General features: G+C 44.7%; 1 protein-coding gene across 4 annotated transcripts in view; it reads left to right on the top strand.

The window, feature by feature from the left end:
- LOC126412066 (solute carrier family 2, facilitated glucose transporter member 1-like) overlaps window positions 1-23,893 on the top strand; it is a 557,262-nt gene that overhangs the window by 252,195 nt on the left and 281,174 nt on the right. Inside the window, exon 1 of one of the 4 annotated variants that reach the window (XM_050081457.1) lies at window positions 12,083-12,118. The exons of the other annotated variants lie outside the window; for them this stretch is intronic. Within the exon in view, the coding sequence (XP_049937414.1) occupies window positions 12,104-12,118 (15 nt within the window). The 5' untranslated portion in view covers window positions 12,083-12,103. Of the gene's footprint in view, window positions 1-12,082; window positions 12,119-23,893 lie in introns of those variants that run through there. 4 annotated transcript variants of the gene reach the window in all.

Here is a 23,893-nt window from a genome sequence, read left to right as displayed (position 1 = left end):
GAAACAATGTGCCGTAGACTGTAACTGCATGTCTATGCGTTCTGTGCACGTGTAACTTATTTCTGCTACGTCAACCGTTCTGTCAGGTGGGTGGGTAAATAAGCCCTCAGACTCTGTTACATCCTAGGAAACTTTGTATCAACTTCTTTACATGTACGCTTGTCCTCTGTTGTTGACAGTCGACAAAAATATTTCTAAATTACTATTTACATTATTTGTAATTAGTCTTCCGTTATTTGAGGCATGAGTGGTGATAGCACTTTTGTCCCATTTTCTTTAATTTTCGGTCTGTGTACACTGTCGTAGAGTCCAGTGTATTTTCTACTTGTCCCTGTATAAAATTGCGTGATTGAAACTTCGGTTATGCATATTTTTGTCTTGTCCTACAATTCGGAGAATGAGTATTTCAGGAAAATATTGTTGAAGGTTCCTTGGAGGGTCCATTGTTGGTCATCACAACCATATTATTCTTAATCCATTTTTTAACGTCGGAAGCATTCTGTATATGAATTGATTAACAATTCAATGATACTAATATTACGGTTGGCTAAGATATTATTTGTTGATAATAAGTATACGATAGTAGACACAGAAATTCTCACAGCTCTTCTCACTTTAAATTATTCTGATGATGTTTTAAATTTATCGTGTGAAGCTTTAAAGAAATAGAAGTACATCACTTTAATGGGTGACAGTTAACTTCAACTTCATTCTACTCATTTCCCAATAATAAGTTCATTCAGTGACATGAATAGTTCACGTATACACACTATTACAATCGGCTTTTAGTAGCTGAACATTTCTCTGTGTTTCTCTTAAGACGTAAAGTAGTAACAGATAATTATTTTTCATTGAAAATAATCAGAATGGTCGTAAAAAGTATATGAAAAGAAAATATGAACTGATGTCACTTACAGTCTCTCAGTGAGTTGACAGATATCGCAACGTCCGGTGGCAGCGGTAGTAATCTTCTCATGTGCAGATGCTCAACTCACCTCGCTACATACATAAATTCTTCAGATTGTCCATTTGCTTCGTTTACACAGTCTGACTCGTCACATCAGAACATGCTACTGATTTTCAATTCTCACTGATCGAGCTTTAGTGAGAATGGTTGCGCTGTTAAATATATTTACCGTACTAGACCTAATAGTTAACTAAACGAAAATCATGTCAATAACGACATGCCTCTAACAAAACAGTTGTATAATAATTACTCTTCGAAAAAATGACGAGTTGCTTATTTCGTTTACGCTTTGATTTACTTTTTCATTTGTCGCCAAAGATACAAAAGTACTGTGAATTCCGCGTGGAACTTGGATAAAATACACTCTGCAATAGTCTTCTGGATGTTGTTATTTTTATAGTTGAATACATGTTTAAGCACGTTACGTTTCCCTGGGAACTTGCATTGAAAATGTACTGATCTTATTTTAATATTATTCGCCCGGTGCAGCAGCTCAACATCCAATAACATGAAATACATAGTATCTGTCTATCCTTACTCTCACATGCACACTTTGTAAGTTACCAAACAGCGTGTGACCATAGACACGCCCCTACCCCAGTTTCTCCATTTTTGCATTCCATTTCATTCGCAAGTGCATTATATTCCGCCATATTCTCTCGCTTTCATTTCTACAGTAGGTTTTGCTCTGCATGATCGAAAGTACACGCCACTGTACAAACGTACACTATACAATCAAAAGTATCCGGACACCTGGCTGAAAATTACTTAAAAGTTCGTGACGTTCAATCAGGTGGTGGAAGGTTTCTTGGGGAATGGCAGTCTATTCTTCACTGAGTGCTGCACTGAGGAGAGGCAACGGTGTCGGTCGGTGAGGCCTGGCACGAAGTCGGCGCATCAAAGCATCCCAAAGGTGTTCTGTAGGATTCAGGTCAGGACTCTGTGCAGGCCAGTCCATTACAGGGATGTTATTGTCGTCTAACCGCCACAGGCCGTGCATTACGAACAGGTGCTCGATCGTGTTGAAAAATTCAATCGCCATACCCGAATTGCTCTTTAATAGTGGGAAGCAAGAAGATGCTTAAAACATCAGTGTAGGCCTGCACTATGATAGTGCCATGCAAAACAAGGGGTGCAACCCCCTCCGTGAAAAACACGACTACACCATAACACCACCACCTCCGAATTTTACTGTTGGCACTACACACACTGGCAGATTATGTTCACAGGGTATTCGCCATACCCACACCCTTCCATTGGATCGCCACATTGTGTACCGTGATTCGTCACTCCACACAATGTTTTTCCATTGTTCAATCGTCCAATATTTACGCTCCTTACACCAAGCGAGCCGTCAGTTTGGCATTAACCGGCGTGACGCGTGGCTTATGAGCAGCCGCTTGACCATGAAATCCAAGTTTTCTCACCTCCCACCTGTCATAGTACTTGCAGTGGATCCTGATGAACTTTAGAATTCCTGTGTGATGCTCTGGATAGATGTCTGCCTATTACACATTACGATCCTCTTCAATTGTCGGCGGTCTCTGTCAGTCAACAGACGAGGACGGCCTGTACGCTTTTGTGCTGTACGTGTCCATTCACGTTTCCACTTCACTGTCACATCGGAAATTGTGGACTTGTGGACCTAGGGATGTTTAGAAGTGTGGAAATCTCGCGTACAGACGTTTGACGCAAGTGACACCCAATCACCTGACAACGTTAGAAGTCTGTGAGTTCCGCAGAGCGCCCCATTCTGCTCTCTCAAGATGTCTAATGACTACTGAGGTCGCTGATATGGAGTATCTGGCAGTAGGTTCAAATGGCTCTGAGCACTATGGGACTTAACATCTGAGGTCATCAGTCCCCTAGAACGTAGAACTACTTAAACCTAACTAACCTAAGGACATGACACACATCAATGCCCGAGGCAGGATTCGAACCTGCGACCGTAGCAATCACGCGGTTCCGGACTGAGCACCTAGAACCGCACGGCCACCGCGGCCGGCTGGCTGGCAGTAGGTGGCAGCACAATGCACCTAATATGAAAATCGTTTTTTTTTTTGGGGGGGGGGAGGGGGGATCCAGATGCTATCTATCATATAGTGTATGTTAGTTTCCCTATCCGTAAGTAGTGTAACCTAGCAGTTCTTTTTTTCATTGTCATCCTTTGTGAGTACAACTTCTGCGAGAATTTTTGGAACGTTCTACATAACGAGCGTAAAAAATCCAAAAGAATATCTCCTCTTTCACTTCTTTGACCTTTTTTCTCACTCTTTACCGATTGCTGGTATTTATTCAACAAGCCTGGACGGAGCATTGTAAATTTACGGTAGAAGGTTTGTCGGCTCTGGAAGCCACTCAACGAAATGGCGTCCACCTCAGCGACATCCTTCGAGTATTAAGCAACTAACGTGAGATACAAAACATTGAATATTTGCCTCTGTATCCGGATATAATTCCTAATTGGTTAGGTGGCTACTGGGTGACACGAGAGACGGACACGCTAGTATGAAATGAGACTGGGAGTATTGTGTTGTCAGTAGTGAAGCAGTAACAGTAGAATGGGCCAATCAGGGTAGCACAGTGACTTCCAACTTGGACTAGGCATTGGATGTCAACTGGGTAACAATATTTCAACCCATCTAACGCAGCCCAAGTCGACTGTTAGTGATGTGATGTGATCGTGAAGTAGAGACGCGGAGGAACAGCCACAGCTAGACTGGGCAAACCTCATGTACTGTGATGGACAGGGACCGTCGAACATTGTGGAGGGTGGATTTAAAAAAATCGCATGAAATCGGCGGAAGGAAATGTTAGTGATTTCCAAGAAGCACCGGTAGATCAGCTAGCACATTGACTGCGTAGAAAGTTTAAAACAGTGGTGTACAGTGATCGAGCAGCTCCTCATAAGCCGCACTTTTTTGTAGTTAACACTAAGCGACGATTGTGGAATAAAGAGCGACGTCACTGCAGGGTGGATGACTGGAAACGAATGATTTGGAGTGATGAATCACGCTCTACCCTGTGACAGTCCGATGGAAGTATTTGGTTTTGACGTATGCCTGGAGAATTTTACTCTGTCGTAATGTGTAGTGCCGACAGTGCAGTACGGATGAGCTGATGTTACGATATGGTGGTGTTTTTCGTGGTTAGGGTGTGGTCTCCTTATTGCGCTTAAGAATACGCTAAATGGGGAAGATATGAACACGTCTTAACAGCATTGTGTGCTGCATACAGTAAAGGAACAGGTTAGAGACGATGATTGTGTCAGTACGACAAGGCAACCTGTCATAAAACAGCATGTGTGAGAGAATAGTTTGTGGACAACAACATTCCTGAAATAGACAGGACTGTCCAGAGTCGCGATATGAACCCAATGGAACACCTTTATGATGTGTTAGTCCGTTGATTTTGCTCCGTCACAGTGTCCAATATAACTACCTTCTCTGATTACGGCTCTTGAGGAAGAATGGACTGTCTTTTCTCCACATTGACACTTCATTGAAAGAGTCACCAGCAGAGTTCAAGCCGTCATAAAGGCGAACCGTGGACATAGACCTTATTAATGTCCACAAATAGATGGTCGGATACTTTAAATCATATAATGAAACCCGTAGCACCGTAGCTGGCGAAGGAGATGAACAACGGAATACTACTAATGGAACCTATCTCACTGAAATCTGCCTATTTTTGCTGGCAAGTGCAAGATCTGCCTGACGACTGATGATCGTCTTGGAAGACTGTGGAGACGACCAGGCACTAACACGCACATGTCAAGCACACAGTGCCACGGGTTCAGAGGAAAGGTGCATCAGTCTTTTTGTGAACTGTTGTCAAGAACGGACGTCTGACGCTACTCATCGCACTATCAGAACAGGGTTCTCTACTGTCCACTGGTGCACGCAACATTTCAGCGTAATAAACTATTGAAAAATTTTGCACCAGCTATATGTCTGTGAATGTGTCCGTTCTTCGACACAGTGAGAGAAAGGCGTGAAAGAATAAGCCTTATGAAAGTTTGCCGGCCGTTGTGGCCGAGCGGTTCTAGGCGCTTCAGTCTGGAACCGCGCGACCGCTACGTCGCAGGTTCGGATCTTGCCTAGGACATGCGTGTGTGTGATGTCCTTAGGTCAGTTAGGTTTGAGTAGTTCTAAGTTCTAGGGGACTGATGACCTCAGATGTTAAGTCCCATAGTGCTCAGAGCCATTTGAACCATTTTATGATAGTTTAAAGAAATCATTTGTCCAAAATAAAAATATCGAAAATACAGTCTTTTCGTGGGTACACATCTTTGCACCATTACACCACATCTACATCTGTACTCCGCAAGCTACCTTACGGTGCGTGACTGAGGGTATTTCTGGCGACAACGATTCTCTTTTTCCTCTCCTGTCCCGTTTCCAATCACGAATGGTGCATGGGAAGAAAGATCTTCGGTGAAGCTCTTTATAACATCGGATTCCTTCGTTTTTCTCGTCTTGATCATTTCGCGATACGTATGTAGGAACAAATAATATGTTGCCCTATTTTTCTGGGAACCTACGCCGCCGAAATTTCAACAGGAAACCACTCCCTTATGAACAACGCCTCTCTTTTATTGCCTTCCGCTACAGATTGTTGAGTATCTCCATAACGACTTCCCAGCCGAATAAACTGCTGCTGCTGTTGTTGTTGTTGCTGCTGCTACTACTACTACTGTTGTGGGCTGGCAGGAGAGCCAACCCAGGAATACTAGAGGAAGCCGAAAGGCACGCGTTTTAGCTCACGCAGGCTGGCGTGAGGTCTGGAACAGGACAAGGAAATTAGAATATAGAAAAACGGACGTAGCTGGTGGAATACTTAACTTTAATCCGTTAAAGGTGAACGTCGGTCTGACGGTACATGATTAACGAGATCAATAGCAACTGATAATGCCGCCTTGCTAGGTCGTAGCAAATGACGTAGCTGAAGGCTATGCTAACTATCGTCTCGGCAAATGAGAGCGTATTTTGTCAGTGAACCATCGCTAGCAAAGTCGGCTGTACAACTGGGACGAGTGCTAGGAAGTCTCTCTAGACCTGCCGTGTGGCGGCGCTCGGTCTGCAGTCACTGATAGTGGCGACACGCGGGTCCGACGTATACTAACGGACCGCGGCCGATTTAAAGGCTACCACCTAGCAAGTGTGGTGTCGGGCGGTGACACCACAACTACTACCACCACCACCACCACCACCACCACCACCACCACTACTACGACCACTGATTGTTGAAGAGACTAAACATCTAAGGTTAGATTTATCTCATTAACGACCGAGGACGGGATCTGTGTATCCCGCCTGTCTGCGTTCAGAGATAATCCTATCTGCAAGAGTGACGACAAGTTCCAAATGTTTGCGTAACACACTACTGGCCATTAAAATTGCTACACCACGAAGAAATGCAGATGATAAACTGGTATTTATTGGACAAATATATTATACTAGATGTACATGTGATTACATTTTCACGCAATTTTGGTGCATAGATCCTGAGAAATCAGTACCCAGAACAACTTTTGGCAGTAATAACGGCCTTGATAGGCCTGGGCATTGAGTCAAACAGAGCTTGCATGGCGTGTACAGGTACAGCTGCCCATGCAGCTTCGACACGATACCACAGTTCATCAAGAGTAGTGACTGGCGTATTGCGACGAGCCAGTTGCTCGGCCACCATTGACCAGACGTTTTCAATAGGTGAGAGATCTGGAGAATGTGCTGGCCAGGGCAGCAGTCGAACATTTTCTGCATCCAGAAAGGCCCGTACAGGACCTGCAACATGCGGTCGTGCATCATCCTGCTGAAATGTAGGGTTTCGCAGGGATCGAATGAAGGATGGAGCCACAAGTCGTAACACTTCTGAAATGTATCGTCCACTGTTCAAAGTGCCGTCAACGCGAACTGGGGGGGTGACCGAGACGTGTAATCAATGGCTCCCCATACCATCACGCCGGGTGATACGCCAGTATGGCGACGACGAATACACGCTTCCAATGTGCGTTCACCACGATGTCGCCAAACACTGATGCGACCATCATGATGCTGTAAACAGAACCTGGATTCATCCGAAAAAAATGACGTTTTGCCATTCGTGCACTTAGGTTGGTCCTTGAGTATATCATCGCAGGCGCTCCTGTCTGTGATGCAGCGTTAAGGGTAACCGCAGCCATGGTCTCAGAGCTGATAGTCCATGCTGCTGCAAACGTCGTCGAACTGTTCGTGGAGATGGTTGTTGTCTTGCAAACGTCCCCATCTGTTGACTAAGGGATCGAGACGTGGCTGCACGATCCGTTACAGCCATGCGGAGAAGATGCCTGTCATCTCGACTGCTAGTGATACGAGGCCGTTGGGATCCAGCACGGCGTTACGTATTACCCTCCTGAACCCACCGATTCCATATTCTGCTAACGGTCATTGGATCACGACCAACGCGTGCAGCAATGTCGCGATACGATAAACCGCAATCGCTTTCTCCTCCTTACACGAGGCATCACAACAATGTTTCACCAGGCAACGCCGGTCGACTGCTGTTCGTGTATGAGAAATCAGTTGGAAACTTTCCTCATGTCAGCACGTGTAGGTGTCACCACCAGCGTCAACGTTGTGTGAATTCCCTGAAAAGCTAATCATTTGCATATCACACCATATTCTTCCTGTCTGTTAAATTTCGCGTCTGTAGCACGTCATCTTCGTGGTGCAGCAATTTTAATGGCCGATAATGTACGTAACTGAGGCGCAACGTGGGATCAAGCAAACTATCTAATAACGTAATGCGCCGGTCTTCGTTGGATCTTCTCGACCTCTTCTACTGTGTCCAGTGACATTAATGTGCCCAACTGTCAGAAGTCTGAATAACCACCTTTTGCAGCTCAGACCGCTGCGAGACGTGCAGGAAGGGCGGTAGTAAGGTTTCCAAAGGTACCGACAGGGATGTGGAGCCGTGCCGACTGCAGTGCCGTGGCTGGCTAGCTACGTCTCTCGGTTTAGGATCCATGGCGCGTACAGTCCGATCGAGGTGGTCCCACAGATGTTCGATTGGATTTAAACCCGGGGAAGCTGGTGGCCGGGATAGTACGGTAAACTCTTTCGGGTGCTCTTTGAGCCACACACATACACTGAGAACTGTGTGACACGCTCCATTGTACAGCTGGTGGATGCCATCGTGCTGAGGAAAAACAATGAGAGGTGAAAAATGGCTCTGAGCACTTTGGGACTTAACATCTGAGGTCATCAGTCCCCTAGAACTTGGAACTACTTAAAACTAACCAGCCTAAGGACATCACATACATCCATGCCCGAGGCAGGATTCGAACCTGCGACCGTAGCGGTCGCGCGGTTCCAGACTGAAGAGCCTAGAACCGCTCGGCCACACCGGCCGGGCAAAAAGAGGTGAACATGGAGGGTCCCCAAGGATAGATGCATACTTGTGTTGACTCATTGTACCTTCCAGAATAACGATATCACCCAGATAATGCAACGAAAACATTCCCCAGACTATAACACTCCCTCCTCGTGCCTGACACTTTGCCTTCAGACGTTTCATCCTTAAACGCCAACTGCCATCTGTCCGATGGATCATAAAACGTGATTCCTCGGGAAAGACCACCTGTCGCCACTCACTGGACGTCCAGTAGCGTTACTGGAGTGCAGCTTTCGTCGCCGATGAACAGAAGTCAGCGTGGGTGCAAGGAACCAGGCGCTGAACGGTTGTTGACAGGAGGCGTCGTTGGTTCATCTGGGCAGCCAGTTGCTGAACAGTTATACATCTGTTCGCTGGTACACATCTCTGTAGCCGTCGTCCATCCCTATCTTATAGGGCCCGCTATGGACCACGTTGCCTCGGCACCGATTTTGAGTAGCGCCATTTTGCCACGCACGGTATGCTTTAACCACGGCGGCACGCGAGCAGATTAAATACTTAACAGTTTCGGAAATGCCTCCACCCTTAGCTCTAAAGCCAATGACAGTCCACTTTTGGAGGTCAGATAAAGTGCTCCGTTTCCGTTTTACGACAACGACTGCATTGTTGTCCGTGGCAACCCCGACACGCTTTTTGTATACTACACTGTTAGTGCTGCCATCTAACGACTGTGAGTGGTTGTTGCACGTTGACGTGGAACATAGGTTGTGGTCACATTAATGTGACTTGATCGTGCATTAATCTTGTTAGATAAGGGTGCCGATGTAATGAACAGTGCTCAAGAATCGGTCGGACAAGTATTTTGTAAGCCACTTCCTTCGCGTATAAATAACATTTAAATGATCAAGATTCTTCCTATGCATCTAAGCGTGGTATTTGCTTTTCCTGCTACTTGGTTTGTCATAATTCCACTTTGGATGGCTGCGGCTCGTTACGCCTAGGTATTTTACGTTAGCTGCTGTATGCACTGATTTGTCGCCAACAGTGTAATCGAGCACTAGCGGATCTCTTCGCCTGTTTATATGCAGTATGTAGTATTTGTAATTACGTTGAGGTCCAACTGCCAGGCCCTGCACAGGTCGTCGATCCTCTGCAAGTCAGTCTGCAGTCCATTATAGTATTCTGGCGTCGCAACTTCCCTAAAAGCAACAGAATCGTCCACGGATAGCCTCACGCAGCGTTTAAACTTACCCACTCGTCATTAATATAAATTGTAAATAGCGTAACCGCCCTATAACTCTCCAGTGGTTACTCCCGTAATTACCCTTAATCTCTCCATTTTGTTCCATACACGTGCTGAGTCTTGTCTGCAAGGAAGTCTGTAACACGCAACAAATCTGGTCTGACACTCGATAAGCTCGTATTTACACTGCCTGACAAGATAATTGAAGCACTCACAAGGGAAACTCCCCATCGCATCCCCCTCAGATTTAGTGATAAGGTGGCGCAGTGGATAGCCAGTCTGAAACTGAACACAGATCGAGCATGAAAACAGGAAGGAGATGGACTGAAGTGTGAAAAAAGAAGCTAAATGAAAACAGTGAACGGTCCAAGCTCAAGACGTGCAACATCGAATGAAGCTGGATAATCATGGCGTCGTTGTTATGTGGTCACGGTGTTGGACTTTGAAGTGGGAGACCTGGGTCGAATTTCCTTCATGACCCCTTTTTTCCACAAAATTGTGAACTGTACGTCCGGTCATTGACGTGGCATTCAGATTAGGTGCATTCAGATTTGTGTCTGGATAATGGTGTAACTTCCGTTTGCGACAGCGAGGTGTAAGGAACGGGCCTCCAGATGTACTTTCCTCCTATTTGTTGTACACAATTACCTCACTTTACGACTCCTGCATTTTGTTTGGAAGTTTTGCCTCTCTAGTTCCTTTGTTGTAACATAGTTCACACTCGTTTATATGTTGTTTTCATTTCAATCAGAGGTCTACGCAGCATCTCATGTGCTCTCACGATTCATCACATTTACTTGCGACGGGTAATATGTTCATATTCTATCAGACAAGTCAATGACCAGACGTAAAGTTCATAATTTTGTGAATAAAAGAGGGCAGGAATGAGATTTGAACTCAAATGTCCAGCTTTGCAGTCCAATACCGTGACCACACAACCAGGACGCCGTGGTTCTTGCGAAACGCTCGATGTTGCACATGTTGAACTTGGACCGTTCACTGTTTTCATTTTCATTTTTTCACATTTCATTAGAACTTCTTCCGGATGATCATGCTTTATCTGTGTTCAGTTTTTGACTGGGCCATTTTACCTTAAATGTGGGAAGGGGCGGGGGAATGGGGGGGGGGGGGCGCTGCCATGCGCAGTTTACTTTGTCAAAAGGGGAGAAAGAAACGAAATTAAACTACACGGGTTGTGACGGTATTTGATGTTATTTCAGTGATGACAAAATCGAGAAAAATTTATAAGAACTTGGCTGTATTAGTCCACTTATCAGTATGACTTTGCACCTCCTCTGCTCTGGATGCTTGCTCTTACTCCGTTGGGAAGGGTTTCATAAGGCAGTTGTATCTTTTACTGAGGCAACCTGGCTCATAAATGTTGTAATTTGGTCGTTATATCGTGGCTACTGGCAGTGGGACACAGTTGACATCCGAGCTGATCACACAGATGTTCTATTGAATATATATATATATATATATATATATATATATATATATATAGATAGATATTTTGCTCACTACGGGAGTACCTCAACATCACAGAGAGAGTTCGTAGACACACCTGTTGCCTGTGGACAAGCATTGTCCTGTTGGAGAATGACACCACGATGCTGTCGCTTGAGAGGTGACACATGAGGTGGCAGGATATCAGTGACGTACCGTTGTGACTGTAGCGTCCCCTCAGTCACTACCAGTCACGTCCTGAAGTCATACCCGATCGGGCTAAATAGAGATCCACAATGAGGTGCCCTTCAGCTCTGTCACGTGCTGTTAAGTGTCTGAGACGAGTACGCGGCATCTCGCTGATGGTTTGTTTTGCTGTGTGTGTGTGTGTGTGTGTGTGTGTGTGTGTGTGTGTGTGTGTGTGTGTGTGTGTGTGTGTGTGTGTACACGAAGCCACGTTCGCATCTGACTATCTCTCCTGGTTCAAAAATGGTTCAAATGGCTCTGAGCAGTATGAGACTTAACATCTGAGGTCATCATTCCCCTAGAACTTAGAACTACTTAAACCTAACTAACCTAAGGACATCACACACGTCCATACCCGAGGCAGGATTCGAACCTGCGACCGTAGCGTACATACGGTCCCAGACTGCAGCGCCTAGAAGCGCTCGGCCATATGTCTTCTGGGTAATCAGGATTTTTGTCAGACAGTGTAGCTCATTAAATGGCAGTACGGAACAGTATCGAATGGCTTCAGGAAGATCAACATGATCGTCTGTTTTTAAGGTGCTCTTTAAGTACGAAATCTAAGTCTGCTGTTGGATACAATGAAAACCATGGAGATATTGCTGTCACTCCAATTGCCGACCAATGAGTACACATTGTGGCAGTGGTGTGACAGTCTTGTAGGAAGCCTTACCGCTGCCAGTAGCGGCTTTAACGGAAGTGTGTGTGCTTTGGGTATGCGCTACGACGGTGCCTTTGAGGGGGCGTGGCGGGGGCGGATGCGATATAAGCGCTGAGCTCGCCTGTCGCACGCACAGTGATCCGACTCTGTCGACGAGTCTCGCAGCATGTCGTCTCCCAGGGTGAGTGTATGTGGCGCGTGTGGCTTTTGCGTGTTCAATTCCTGTCTGGGATGCGCTGCGAGAGGTGTCTAGTGTTGCTAGCTGACGACTGTACGCCTACAGTGGAAAGACTCTTACTTCCGACTCCTTGCTTTATATTTGACGTTTTGTAAGAGATTGCCTACGTGAGCAGTGACGTTGTCATGAGTTTCTGCTGCCTTGTGAGACAAACAGACGGAGAAGACCCGTCTTATCTAATGATTGACTTTTTTCTGGGTGATGTTGCAGCGTTCAGAAAGAGTGGATACATCTAGGCTGGATTAACGCTCAGTCTCCTTCTATTCTTAATCGAAATTTTCTCTTCCTCTGAAATATGTTTTGCTCCGTGACGATGTAATGCGTTCAGTGTTTGCATTGTGTGTCACTAAGCAGTTGAAACTTCATTACTTAGTGTTTAAATACGACTCAACATTTGTCAGATAGTTGTTAAATTCAGTGTAATATTATTTTTATTATTATTTTTATTATTATTTTTATTTCTGACTATTTCCAGTCATGGATTATTGTCTGGTAGACATAGAACATAAATATGGCTTGGAAGCGCAGTTCTTTGACATAAAAGATACTAGCAAGGTATGAGAGTCGCCGTAATTTAACGTCATACCTCTACAAACACTTCAGTTTTTATTTCTCGCTTGCATGAGGTCAAAGAACTGTCTCAACATTCTGTATTTGTATACTATGTCGACCTGACGACGATCAATGATTAATCTCTTAATCCCGAGTGTTGCGAATTCGCATCATACTAATGCTGCGCTAATAACTGGAAGCTGATCTGTTTTTGAATGCCAGTGCCGGAAGATGCTGATTCTTCTTGAAGCTATCAACGCTTCTGAGAAGTGCTGCAATCTCCTGAGTGTTTCGGCTAGTTATAAAGCACAACGATTTTTGATTTTGGTTTGAACTTTCACTACCAAAACATTTTAGAGCTTTGGATACTGGGCAGAAAAAGTATTTCAGTTACAATGTTTCTACTGTTGACAAACAGGATTTTCTTTTTAGATGGGAATAAGGTGCATATGCTCTGCTTTGAAGATCGGAAATTCTTTTCGGAATTTGGGCTTAGTAAACTAATGCAAGCAACAAATTGAGTGTTTTAAAATTTTCCCAGTGAATTGAATATTCAAACAAATTTCGTCCTTGCAGCCGGTCGTCGTCTAACTCATCGCACGATATTTCGACTGGACACCTGCCAGTCATCTTCAGGTGAGCCATCGAAGATTCGCCTGAAGATGACTGGAAGGTGCTCAGTCGAAATGTCGTGGAATCAATCAAACGACGACCGGCTGCAAGCCCAAAATTTGTTCGAACAAGCAATCAATTTTCGCCTTAGTCTTCCTGTCGAATAATTTAATAATTACTTGAAGAAAAAAATACGTTTCTTGGTTCGTGTGATGGGTAATTGACCAACTCAGCCAATTGTAGCGGGGACCAACGGTAAAACATGGATGCTGTACCACGTTGCAGCTTGGTATTTTTCATAATACCAAATCCTTGTTAGCGAGAGAAGCGATATTACCAAGGACAAATTGTGGATTTTGTTTCCATAGTCTAACACTTAGCCACTGAGATTAATACCTAAGAAACAATTCGATATAATTACCTATCGCAATGTAAAAGGTGCTCCAAAACATCGACCGCAATGATCACGACAGCTCAATTACGGATTATCGTACATATGGCGAGGCCTCTCAAATCCACTGAGCAGGTCAGAGCAACGACATGATACTGTGCTTTTATTAGTGTATAAAATGATTTAAGGTTAAACATGATTACAGGAAGAATGCCATTATAACAATGTTTTTACACTTTTTTTACACTAGTCAAGGCCCTACCGCTATACTTAGCAAGCAAAGTAATAACATCGAATAGATTTCGTGCATCGTTTTCTCGTGTTTATGACGTGTGTTAGAATCAGTGTACATTTATACACACTTGTAACTACATAATCCCAACATCTCTGTTCGCAACTGATAACTTAGAGAGCGTACAATTTGTGTAATCTTCCATGGTACAGAGCAAGTTCGAGTACAAACGTGTTTGTGAGACTGACAGTAAAATAAATTACTCTTTGGTGAAATTACGCGCTGAGATGTAATAATAACGACGACTTTTTATAGAGAAAGCGGAACATCGAGAGCTCGAAACATGTTTGTGAAATAAAAGCAGCCGTACATGCTTGCAGCATTTATAGAGTACGTCACTTACGTCGATCGTAGATTTGGAGAATACAGCATAATCGCTCAGCAACTTTGACAACGAAACAAATGAGAAAATTTGACAAGTTAAGTAACTATTATATCTTTTCTGTCACATCAAATCAAAAGGGGACGAAACGTAAGATTAGTACAAAGTACCTGTTTGAAAGGGCTGTGTTATGTCTAACACAGCCACATTTGTATGGCATACCTCATGGACAGATTTGCGTGTTAACCCATGTGCTACCCACACACTATCGTAGTTGTCAACGTGTAAATATTTACGTCGTAACGTAACTACAAATGTACTACTAAGGAACACTAATAAAAGGGATTTGTGCAGGGTGTGGTGTCACCGCCAGACACCACACTTGCTAGGTGGTAGCTTTAAATCGGCCGCGGTCCATTAGCACATGTCGGACCCGCGTGTCGCCACTCTCAGTGATCGCAGACCGAGCGCCGCCACACGGCAGGTCTAGAGAGACTTACTAGCACTCGCCCAGTTGTACAGCCGACGTTGCTAGGAAAGGTTCACTGAGAATTACGCTCTCATTTGCCGAGACGATAGTTAGCATAGCCTTCAGCTAAGTCAATTGCTACGGCCTAGCAAGGCCCCATTTATCCTTTGCTATGTATCTCAATTGTGGATTAAAGTTAAGTATTCCCCAGCAGCTACGTACTTTTCTTTATAGCATTCATTACGTATCCTGTTTCAGACCTCACGCCAGCCTGCGTGAGTTTAAGCGCGTGCCTTTCGGTTACCCGTCACTGTGGATTGGCTGTCTTGCCAGTCCACAACACAGGGCTTCTTACAGCATTCTATCAGTTCAAATAATGAATTCTTTGGAGAAACTTCTCCTTCCTCAGAATGACGTTACGTTGCAATTCAAATCTTTCCCAGTAAATTCGTATCTAGTACTTTATAGACCCTAATCGACACTCTAGACGGGCGATTGCCTCCCATATCCTTCCCCCCAATCCAAGCTTGCGCTCCGTCTGTAACGATTTCTTCGTAGACGGGATGTTAAACCCTTATCTTTTTATCTCCTTCCAACCCATTGTTAGACGGTGATTCGAACCTCGTTCTTCAGAAAATATAGTATAGAGTCTTTAGCACGGTGGCGCTTCACTAGGTAGTAATTCTGTGGGCCTTCCGTAATCCGGTACGCTGTACATCGTTTGCAGATTTGTTATAGCTTCAAATGGTACAAATGGCTCTGAGCACTATGGGACTTAACATCTGAGGTCATCAGTCCCCTAGAACTTAGAACTACTTAAACCTAACTAACTTAAGGACATCACACACACCCATGCCCGAGGCAGGATTCGAACCTGCGACCGTAGCAGTCACGCGGTTCCGGACTGAAGCGCCTAGAACCGCACGGCCACCGCGGCCGGCTGTTATAGCTTCTCTCGACATGCACGTCCTGTCTTATACTCCCGATATTAACTTTTCATTTCAACGTACTGCACCGGCAATACTTGTGCATGCATATGGCCTACCATGTGAAAGTTGTACATTGAATCTAATCTGACGTACTTGGACCTCAGTAATTCAGTAGTTTCCTTTTCAAATGGTTCAAATGGCTCTATGCACTATGGGACTTAACATCTGAGGTCATGAGTCCCCTAGATTTAGAACTACTTAAACCTAACTAACCTAAGGACATAACACACATCCAAGCGTAAGGCAGGATTCGAACCTGCGACCGTAGCAGCAGCGCGGTTCCAAACTGAAGCGTCTAGAACCGCTCGGCCACAGCGCCTGGCAGTTCCCTTTTCACTCTAGTGATACGTTATTTTTCAAATATTATCAACGTCTGGATGAGGAACAGAAATATACTTCAACTATTAAAGAGTCCTGTCTATCAACAATGTGTCACAATCTTTCTTTTTTGCTCTTTTGAACGGAATTTTTTGTAGTGGAAATGATTAATGCCTAAAGTGTGCTTCTAATTGTGGAATGATTTTGTTAGCCTTCAGTGTACCAAATGTCTTCGCCACGAGAAGCGCTAATCTCACCTTACCGCTAATACCACCTTACCTTGAATCTCTTGAGAATTTATGGGAGTTGTAAATGTGTGGCGAAGCTGACTTCACAAGCACGTGCAGTTACGCAGTTCGTGTCTCGGAGAAGCTTCGTAATTCGTCAGAACATTCTTACCCGTTGTCACCAAACAAAAGATTTCTCACTTAAATTAAAGCCCTCGAAATATTTACCTGTTGAAGTAGGCGCTGTGTGTGTGGGATTCAGCATTCAAATGCAGAAATAGGAGGATGGTTCGGATTAGCTTCACGGCGTTCTGTTTCAGGGTTTCCGAAACTTCATTAGAAATGAATTTTGCGATCCTTCCACCGAAGACAACGCAGCTGCTTTTCTTACCTATCCCAAGTGATCTGATATTAATCAGTATCTTATGACCTCGAAGACAATGTGACGTAAAAGGCTAGCTTTCCTTCTATAATTGCGATTACACAATCCCTCAGACACTGATGTCCCTGGCCGAATATTTTTGTGTGGGGTACTGTGAAGCGCTGAAGCGCCCGCACTGGTTGTGACTAGCGCGTCGGGTAAACCAGGTGCTTCTGTCAGTGTTTTTCCTGTGGAGCGCACTTTATCCCCGGCATGTCAGCGTGTTTGTACTGACGCCAGCCGTCACCCACAATGTAATCGCACAGTGTTTGTCCGCACCGGGCTCTTTCGGTGCGAGCAGTGCCCACGCACACTTCCAGAGCTGTTTCTCCAGCAAATCTCCCTCGCTGATGAGGTCCCAAACGATTAAACTCGATGATAATCAGACAACTTGAGGCTGTTTTGAATGCCAGCACGTGTACTACCCCGTATTAAGCATGGTAATGTGCTTTATTTGTGATGTTTCAAAAATGTTCAAATGTGTGTGAAATCTTATGGGACTTAACTCCTAAGGTCATCAGTCCCTAAGCTTACACACTACTTAACCTTAATTGACCTAAGTACAAACACAAACACACACACCCATGCCCGACGGAGGACTCGAACCTCCGCCGGAACCAGCCGTACAGTGCATGACTGGAGCGCCCCTCCCCTCGGCTAAACCCGCGCGGCTGTGATATTTCCATATTTTCGGCCCGCTCCCTGTAACTCTTGTCAGAGGAATACAATACTGCTAAGTACATCACGTACAGACATAGATTATGCTTATTATGCAAAGGTGGAGAGGGAAAGGAAGAGAGAACTTACGAAACCACCTCGTACGAATGATAGATGAACATTGCTCGCCATTATCTGACTCTAACCAGACAGCACTGATACAATAAATACAGGATATCCAAAGAAAGACGGCACATTTCGTCACAGTTTCTGTAATAGGCGTCACGAAGATGCTCATCCATCTCAAGTATCAGACGTTACAACAGAGATGTTGTGTATCGCGGTGCCTTTTACTGTTAAAATTTCGAGAGCGTAAGTTCCTAGTGTAGTCAACCTACAGACTGCTTCCTCCGAAGTAAATATCGCGAAATGAACACGAATGTAAAATTACGGAATCAACCAACAGAATCGCTCTTCCAGCGCACTATTCGCTTTCGGTAATGGTATGTAAAGTATGACAGCAAAGGACCTGGAAGAGCAGCTGAACGGAATGGACCGTGTCTTGAAAGGAGGATATAAGATGAACATCAACAAAAGCAAAACGAGAATAATGGAATGTAGTCGAATTAAATCGGTCGATGCTGCGAGAATTAGATTAGCAAATGAGACGCTTAAAGTCGTAAATGAGTTTTGCTATTTGGGGAGCAAAATAACTGATGAGGGTCGAAGTAGAGAGGATATAAAATGTAGACTGGCAATGGCAAGGAAAGCGTTTCTGAAGAAGAGAAATTTGTTAGCATCGCGTATAGATTTAAGTGTCAGGAAGTCTTTTCTGAAAGTATTTGTATGGAGTGTAGCCATGTATGGAAGCGGAACGTGGACGATAAATAGCTTAGACAAGAAGAGAATAGAAGCTTTCGAAATGTGGTGCTACAGAAGAATGCTGAAGATTAGATGGGTAGACCACATAATTAATGAGGAGGTATTGAATAGAATTGGGGACAAGAGGAGTTTGTGGCACAACTTGACTAGAAGAAGGGTAGGGCATATTCTGAGGCATCAAGGGATCACCAATTTAGTATTGGAGGGCAGCGTGGAGGTTAAAAATCATAGAGGGAGACCAAGAGAGGAATACACTAAACAGATTCAGAAGGATGTAGGCTGCAGTAGGTACTGGGAGATGAAGAACCTTGCACAGGATAGAGTAGCGTGGAGTGCTGCATCAAACCAGTCTCTGGACTGAAGACCACAATAACAACAACAACATTTAAAGTATATCCGTCACACACCAAATGATTGCTTGTGTAGAGAGAAAGGAAGAGGTTTAATATTCCGCCGATGACGAAATGATTAGACACGGAGCACGAGGTCGAATTGGGGAGGAATCGGCTGCACCCTTCCAAAGCATTCACCCCAGCGTTTGTGTTAAGCGCTTTAGGGAATACGAATCCAGAGTCTCAGCATTAAGCCGCCTCACTCGGCGTGTGTGTGTGTGTGTGTGTGTGTGTGTGTGTGTGTGTGTGTGTTTGTGTGTGTGTCTAGAGAGAGAGAGAGAGAGAGAGAGAGAGAGAGAGAGAGAGAGAACCTTTATGGTTTTCAAGAGACTCTTATATCATACCACATGTCATGCAAAATTATGCTAATTTCATGTAACGATGATGGAGATGGATAGCAATAACGCTTCTTCTCTTCAAAGTAGGCCACAAAGGCTCAATAATATTGGGATCTGATGATTGTGGTGGCCAGGGGAGATGCGACAATCCATCCTCCTGTTCACAAAATCAGTTCTGGACGTTGCGAGATGTGAGAACAAGGGCCCTGTCGCTTTGGAATACGTCACCACTGGTCACAACCATAGTACCATGGGACGGACCCGATCAGCCAAAATTATTCCATAATTCTTGGCTGTAATGTGTCCTAGAAGAGTATCTGTGGGTTCCATAGAATACCACAATGTTGCTACCCAGCCTATCACAGAATCCCCGCTACGTTTCACTCTTGGGACGTGAACTGGGCCAGAATTTCGAAACAGTGCGAAACAAGACTCACCTCACTTTCTTCCATTGCTCCACAGTCCAGGCTTTACGGGTTCGACACCACGTATTCCTGTCATTTCCATTTGCATCACTGATGAGCGTTACGTAATTCCAGCTCGCCCTCCAGTTCCCAGCTTATGGAGCTCCTTCGTGTTATGGTGCTGACAATGTCCGAGAGAGCGACAGTCAGTTTTGCAGTTACAGCTGTCGTTCTCTTATTTTTCGTCGCAGTCCTATTTCATAACCGTCCCGTTACGACTACACAACACTCTCTTTAGTCCGCTTTGTGACTTAGCGGATGACATTTTTCCGCGTTCTGTATGTGAGGCATAAATCATCGATTCAGTGCCACATTTAACACCAATTACTTCGTCTCCCTTGGTTATGGAAGCATCTACCATACCTGCACCAACAATTTTCCCACTTCGAATTCACTTAATGCACTTGCAACTACACAGAACGCTTTTCTGACCACGACTGACATCTGAAAAGTATTGAGCGCACTGCACAGGTGCCGTTCGTCGTCAAATACAACATCGCAAACTGCCGGCTTCAATAGCATCTGCAAATGTGTTAAGCATGCACTTCTCCAGTGTTATTTTTGTCCAACCCCTGTATATCTGACTCCAATCTCGATACCGTCATTTGAATATGCACTACTGGCCATTAAAATTGCTACACCACTAAGATGACGTGCTAAAGACGCGAAATTTAACCGACAGGAACAAGATGCTATGATATGCAAAGGATTAGCTTTTCAGAGCATTCACACAACGTTGGCGCCGATGGTGACACCTACAACGTGCTGATATGAGGAAAGTTTCCATCCGATTTCTCATACACAAACAGCAGTTGACCGGCGTTGCCTGGTGAAACGTTGTTGTGATGCCTCTTGTAAGGAGGAGAAATTCGTACCATCACGTTTCCGACTTTGATAAAGGTCGCATTGGAGCCTATCGCGATAGCGGTTTATCATATCGCGACATTCCTGCTCGCGTTGGTCGAGATCCAATGACTTAGCAGAATATGGATCCGTGGGTTCAGGAGGGTAATATGGAACGCCGTGCTGGATCGCAACGGCCTCGTATCACTAGCAGTCGAGATGACAGGCATTTTATCCGCATGGCTGTAACGGATCGTGCAGCCACGTCTCGATCCCTGAGTGAACAGATGGGGACGTTTGCAAGACAACAACCATCTGCACGAACAGTTCGATGACGTTTGCAGCAGCATGGACTATCAGCTCGGAGACCATGCCTGCGGTTACCCTTGACGCTGCATCACAGACAGTAGCGCCTGCGATGGTGTACTCAACGACGAACCTGGGTGCACTAATTGCAAAATGTCATTTTTTCGGATGAATCCGGGTTCTGTTTACAGCATCATGATGGTCGCATCCGTGTTTCGCGACATCGCGGTGAACGCACATTGGAAGCGTGTATTCGTCGTCGCGATACTGGCGTATCACCCGGCGTGATGGTATGGGGTGTCATTGGTTACACGTCTCGGTCACCTCTTGTTCACATTGATGGCACTTTGAACAGTGGACGTTACATTTCAGATGTGTTACGACCCGTGGCTCTAACCATCATTCGATCACTGCGAAACCCTACATTTCAGCAGGATAATGCACGACCGCATGTTGCAGGTCCTGTACGGGCCTTTTTGGATACAGCGCATTCTCCAGATCTCTCACCAATTGAAAACGTCTTGTCAATGGTGGCCGAGCAACTGTCTCGTCACAATACGCCAGTCACTACTCTCGATGAACTGTGGTATCGTGTTGAAGCTGCATGGGCAGCTGTACCTGTACACGCCATGCAAGCTCTGTTTGACTCAATGCCCAGGCGTATCAAGGCCGTTATTAAGGCCAGAGGTGGTTGTTCTGGGTACTGATTTCTCAGGATCTATGCACCCAAATTGCGAGAAAATGTAATCACATGTCAGTTCTGGTATAATATATTTGTCCAATGAATACCCGTTTATCATCTGCATTTCTTCTTGGTGTAGCAATTTTAATGACCAGTAGTGTATAATGAATAATTTGTGTAAAGTATTTATGTGCGAATCATGTACATTTCTAATGAAGAAGAGCGCGATTCACATTCGTGTCCAGATAGTCCAGCTTTCGTGAGTAAGGCTTTGTCAGTATGGTCAAGTAGCTAGTAAAACGGTAAGTCTGAGCAAAACAGTTGCTCTTCAGTGCATACCATTATCTTTGCTCCAGATAACGCAATATACATGACCTGATTGGTAAGAGGGACAGATGTGAGGACCGTGATTCATCTGTGGACAAAAGAACAAAGCGGCGATACACTGACCGTCGAACACAGCGTTTGACCTCCTAGAAAGGTTACTGAACTGCAAGGACTTGAACTTCCCTACTACTAGATCAGATGTTCGTCTGTTTACACAGAACGACGTATAGGCTAAAGTAGTGTGTGCTTTCTACGGACTGTTCGCTTTGTTCTCAGAATTTGCTCGTTGGTGAGGTACTCTGAACTGCAGTCGTGGCGATCTCAGTCTTCGTCGCTTCCTGCTGGTGAGCTCTCTGCAAATGGCTCATTTCCAGGAATCCGATTGCTCATAACTATTGAACAACGATGTTTCACAGCATCCGGAGAAACACTGCGCAATACTGTATGTGACGTGGCCGGTCACCGACCTCGTAAGTCTGAGCGATGGCTGCTCTTCTAATATCGGTAAAAGGCTTTAAGCCATCAGAATATCTTGCGGCTTTTAGGTCATAATAACTTTTGCGCCCCCATTCGGTTACTGGCGAGTAATCAGAATCGTATAAGGCAACGCTAAAGGCTGGAGCAGTTAGTCAAGTCCGGAGTGAAAATTGATGTTTGAGACTGCTTCTGTAATCAGTATTTTCCGTACATACATCGCATGTGAACGTTTCAACCATTAAATGATAAATTAAGGCTTGTCTACTAAAGAAGAGAAACATTAGGATGCGGAAGAAGAAGAAGAAGAAGAAGAAGAAGAAGAAGAAGAAGAAGAAGCCGAGACTTAGGAATGCTACGACTTCAGAGCGACAATGAAGGTGCCTCGCATCTTTACATACGGTATAAAAAATCAGACTGTGTATGTCTGTGCTCTCAAAACACGAAAAGTAGTCAGTCGATTGCTTTGAAATTCTGACATAATGTTGCATTCAATTACGCGCACGGTTTTATGTACCTACTGGAGTGCCATATAATGGGAAACGTTGTAACCAAAAAATTCGAAAAGTTCTTGACCCATGTGCTTCAGATTTTTAAACAATACTCTAATGTACATCTGGACAGACACAGGCTGTACATTTTGTAATATATAAATATGTATGTAATGCATAAACAATAAACGCTACTAAAATCTCGAAAAATTCTTCACCTATGTACTTTAGATTTTTCAACGACACACTAATGAACATTGAGACGGACATGGGCTACATATATTTTTAAACACATATAGTAAATAAATATATACGCTATACAGGGTGTTACAAAAAGGTACGGCCAAACTTTGAGGAAACATTCCTCACACACAAATAAAGAAAAGATGTTATGTGGACGTGTGTCCGGAAACGCTTAATTTCCATGTTAGAGCTCATTTTAGTTTCGTCAGTATGTACTGTACTTCCTCGATTCACCGCCAGTTGGCCCAATTGAAGGAAGGTAATGTTGACTTCGGTGCTTGTGTTGACATGCGACTCATTGCTCTACAGTACTAGCATCAAGCACATCAGTACGTAGCATCAACAGTTTAGTGTTCATCACGAACGTGGTTTTGCAGTCAGTGCAATGTTTACAAATGCGGAGTCGGCAGATGCCCATTTGATGTATGGATTAGCACGGGGCAATAGCCGTGGCGCGGTACGTTTGTATCGAGACAGATTTCCAGAACGAAGGTGTCCCGACAGGAAGACGTTCGAAGCAATTGATCGGCGTCTTACGGAGCACGGAACATTCCAGCCTATGACTCGCGACTGGGGAAGACCTAGAACGACGAGGACACCTGCAATGGACGAGGCACTTCTTCGTGCAGTTGACGATAACCCTAATGTCAGCGTCAGAGAAGTTGCTGCTGTACAAGGTAACGTTGACCACGTCACTGTATGGAGAGTGCTGCGGGAGAACCAGTTGTTTCCGTATCATGTACAGCGTGTGCAGGCACTATCAGCAGCTGATTGGCCTCCACGGGTACACTTCTGCGAGTGGTTCATCCAACAGTGTGTCAATCCTCATTTCAATGCAAATGTTCTCTTTACGGATGAGGCTTCATTCCAACATGATCAAATTGAAAATTTTCACAATCAACATGTGTGGGCTGACGAGAATCCGCACGGAATTGTGCAATCACGTCATCAACACAGATTTTCTGTGAACGTTTGGGCAGGTGATGTCTTGATTGGGCCCCATGTTCTTCCACCTACGCTCAATGG

Source organism: Schistocerca serialis, chromosome 7, assembly GCF_023864345.2.
Source record: "Schistocerca serialis cubense isolate TAMUIC-IGC-003099 chromosome 7, iqSchSeri2.2, whole genome shotgun sequence".
NCBI lineage: Eukaryota > Metazoa > Arthropoda > Insecta > Orthoptera > Acrididae > Schistocerca > Schistocerca serialis.
Note: the sequence above shows the minus strand (reverse complement) of the source record. Positions and strands in the feature narration are given on the sequence as shown.